Consider the following 3,827-nt stretch of genomic DNA (forward strand, 5'->3'; position numbering starts at 1 on the left):
CAGCAGGAAAAGATAATGAACAAACTACGTGCTGTTTAAAAAAGAGAAAAAGCAGTTTGAGAGGCAGAAGGAAGTAAATTTCAATAACCATATAGTTGCAGCTGGGGTATTGGGGATGGTTCTGACAATCCCTTATTTTTTGGAAGCAACTCTTCTCTTTATAATGGGTGCACTGTGTATGTTCCCTAAATGTTTTTTCTCCTTATAACAGCTTTTGTTACAAAGCAATTCACCCTGTATCACATTATTATTCAGTTCCATTTTTAAGTATGTGTCATTATAAACATATGTAAGCTCCTGTATTTTATAACAAGCTGCTTTTTTTTTCCTCCCAGTTGTAGATAATATATGGCTTCACAAGAGGAAAACCAAGCTCAGCCCTTTGCAGACATCTTTGATGAAGATGAAGCTGAAAACTTTTTTCTGCTGTCGAAGCCCACTTGCTTAATTATCCTTGGAAAGCCAGTAAGATGTCTGATAGGAGGTTTTTCTTCAGATATTATGCTAACAATTTTACTTTTTCTTTTTCAAAACATTAGTTTAGAGGCATTGCAAAAAAGATCAAAGACCTACTTTGTTATTTTTTCCACTTTGAAAATCCTTCAGAGTGTGGTAAAGGTTCTGATCTCATTTAATGAGGCCAATTTTTGGCCTGACTGACCAATCAATTGCAATTAAAAGTGTTTTTTCTGTACTTAAAATCACATGTTGCTCAAAATTTCTTTTCTTTTTGCATTGGCAACTGGATTGTTTTTATGTCATTTCAGTATTCTAACGTACAAAAAACTTAGCAGATTAAAGACATAAATAGGCATAAAAGAACCTTCAGGTTAGTGTACTGCCTTACAAACATGCAATGAGCTATTACGTATTTTAAATTTTAGTATTAAGCTTTGATGTACTTATATGCTATATATTTGGAAAATCTGAAATCCACCAAGGTGTCCTGATAAGGGGATTTGTATTATACTTTAACTATAATTCAAAGTCTGGCTTTTTCTCAAATAATTTGTGGCCTCCTTTACTTAGGAAAATTTGATGTTTTGTAGTCCTAGACTTCTCAGATTTCTTTTTCCCAAATGCAGGAGGCTCTGGGGGTGGGGGTATATTAGTGCCTTAGTTTGCTGAAGTGCATTCTTTTTTGGTGTAAGTTATGTCTATACTGAATCTGGTATGCACTTGAACACCACACTGATGCCCTGAAAGCTGCTTTCCTCTGGTACGTTGTTGTTGCCATGACAGGTGCCTTCAGAGCACCCCACTGCCAGTGTGAACATAAGGTCCTATAGCAGCTTGCCCTCTGCATTTGTCTGTGATTCTGTAGGTGCCACAACAGAGCCTGAAAGGACTGTATGGAAGTCTGCTTAGCGCTGCCTAGGAGGTAAATGGTGTGCACCTAGAACTGGCAATCAGCTCAAACTTCAGTGCCAGTTGACCCACCAAATCAGGCCCCAGTCCCTCTCTGCGCCACAGCACATACTAATGCAGAGCCAACCTATGTGGTTCAATATGTCAGCACAACATCACATGACAGTGGCAGAGTATATAATGGGAAACAGCCGTAGTGCTAAGGTGCAGCTACATTTCCTTTCCTCAAAGGCTTTCAGCGGGCTGGAAGGCTCCCAGTCCCTAATGTTCACATAGGTCTGCATCCTTTCTTACTCCTTGGCTCCAGTTGCTGGGTAATGTTTGACTGCAAATCATTACACCTCACCAAACCGAGAAAGGAGGCAGGGTGGTGTTCTGCGAGTGGATGGGATGCAAACATCACAGTGGGACTGCATAAGCTGATAAGCAACAAGTGTGCCTTACGGTCATTGTGAGGCTTGAAAGAGTGCATTCAGCTCAGGAGAGAACTACAGTGGACTCGCTTGCCTAGTTTTAAACAAACATCAATCTTCTAACTTTCCATGAAAAAGGTAACTTTATATTTTTATATTAAAAATCCAGCATAAAATACTTATTGAAAGACAATGCCAAAAAAAAGAAAGATTTTTTGTCTGAAACCATTGCCTTCAGTAGATGCTTGTTATTAACACAAAATTTAACAAAAGGTTGAAATCGCACAGGCCTGGCCAAGAGGTCAGGGAATTAAGTAGTCTATTTTTATGATAATATCTTTTATTTATATGGCTGATGTGTAGATCATCCATGTTAAATAAAATTATATTTTCAAGCTAAAAGCATAGTGCCGTTAAAGCAAAACCAAGTACATACATTCTCATCACACCTATGAATTGTGAAGTATAACTAGGCTGGCATGTTTGCTGATACACTCTTAACTGGGAGTGTGAGTTATTTGCGGGTTTTTACAATTTTTTAGTCACAACATTTATCTGGGGCAAATAGACTGTCAAAAAAGGTCTTCTCGTATGCCCTTGAAAAGAGGGTATAATCCTAAGTGTGGAACATGGTGCGTTTTGCAAAATACCATTCAGGTAGCTGTACTCTTACAGGCCTCATTACTCCTGCTTATGTTGGTTCCTCAGGATTCATGTAAGTGATTTAAAAAAAACACCCATTTTGTCAGTATCTAAACCAGATTTGTGGACTAACAAAGGCAGTTTTTACATATTCATTGTTTTAGTCAAAGAATACTGTCCCTGTGCATCTTACTCAGAAATGGCTGAACAGGTTTGCATCACAATTTGCTTTGAGGCTGAAGCTAATAAATTTGAGTCCTGAAGAGTTTCTCAGAGGAATTTATGGGCAAATCATAGCTGAGTTTTAGATAGAGTTACTCAGAAACGAAGTCAGTATAATTACTCTGGAAATAATTAACTGCAAAGGAAAGTATATTAATATAAACAGTATATTAGCAATACTAAGCAGAATAAAATAGGGGAAGGTATTAAAAAGTGTTTGTGTTTTCCCAGTGCATAACTCAGAGGCCTTAATCCTAATTAAGGCTTTTGTTTTATCATATGAAAATATATTCTGTATTGTGTAATATGTTTGTGTTTGTTTTTTTTTTTTTCCCTTCTGCCTGCTTTTCTTTTAAATGTGTATTTTTCATTTTAAGGACTCTGGAAAGAAAACATTAGCTAGAAAACTAGCACAAATATGGAAATGCATTTTCATAGAAGGTAAACATCTAGTGTATGTGGAACATTGCATTGGCTTCATAATATATTTTGGTTTAGAATAACCTCGCTTTCCCTGAAATTCAACATGACGTGTTTCAATTGCAGTATAGACTACTGATAAGGACCAAGTAACCATTTTGCCAGAAATGCAATTGCTGAAAAATGGCCTTTTAGTTATAGAGAGACCTAGAAAATAATTTATTTCTGGGTTTTTCCTTTTTTTTTTTTTCCCCCAGAAGGGGCTATACATAACACAAAATAATCAAGTTCTATTCCCAGTCTAGTAAGGTGCTTGATGTGACCCTTCTTGTTTACATGGTGGCAACTCCTTCAGCTCCAGAGAGCACAGCCATTTTCCCATACAGACCATGAAAGTACAGGAGGACCTTTCCGTTCTCTTTGCGCAGTGCCTAATAAAAGAGGGGGGTGTACTCCAAGAAACAGAAGCATAGCTTTATTATTAGTATAAGTAATAATGGAAGGAGTGGAAGCTAGCCCTTTCAAATTTCTAGAACAGAAATACCCAGTGGCTTATTTCAGATGATGTAGTTAATTTCTCCCAACATGAATTTACTGGAATGCAAGGTATCATTTCATTTTCTAAGCTATCCAGCTCCATTTCTGACAGTCCTTCTCATGAAAGATGTTTGAAGATCAGCAGAGTAAAACATGTTGCTTACAACATGATCTTATTCCCTATCAGCACATCACTAGAGATCATCTTTTTCATTTCAGGGCATT

At 37.2% G+C, this 3,827-nt stretch overlaps 1 protein-coding gene across 1 annotated transcript in view; it reads left to right on the forward strand.

The window, feature by feature from the left end:
- Window positions 1-348: 348 nt before the first annotated feature.
- The window catches only part of LOC104515607 (adenylate kinase 9-like), a gene marked incomplete at its 3' end in the record, with an annotated part of 52,927 nt that continues 49,448 nt past the window's right edge, over window positions 349-3,827 (forward strand). The window contains 2 exon segments of the mRNA XM_010159647.1: window positions 349-465; window positions 3,023-3,086. Coding sequence (XP_010157949.1) covers window positions 349-465; window positions 3,023-3,086 — 181 coding nt within the window.

This window comes from Eurypyga helias, unplaced genomic scaffold (assembly GCF_000690775.1).
Source record: "Eurypyga helias isolate BGI_N326 unplaced genomic scaffold, ASM69077v1 scaffold6639, whole genome shotgun sequence".
Lineage (NCBI taxonomy): Eukaryota > Metazoa > Chordata > Aves > Eurypygiformes > Eurypygidae > Eurypyga > Eurypyga helias.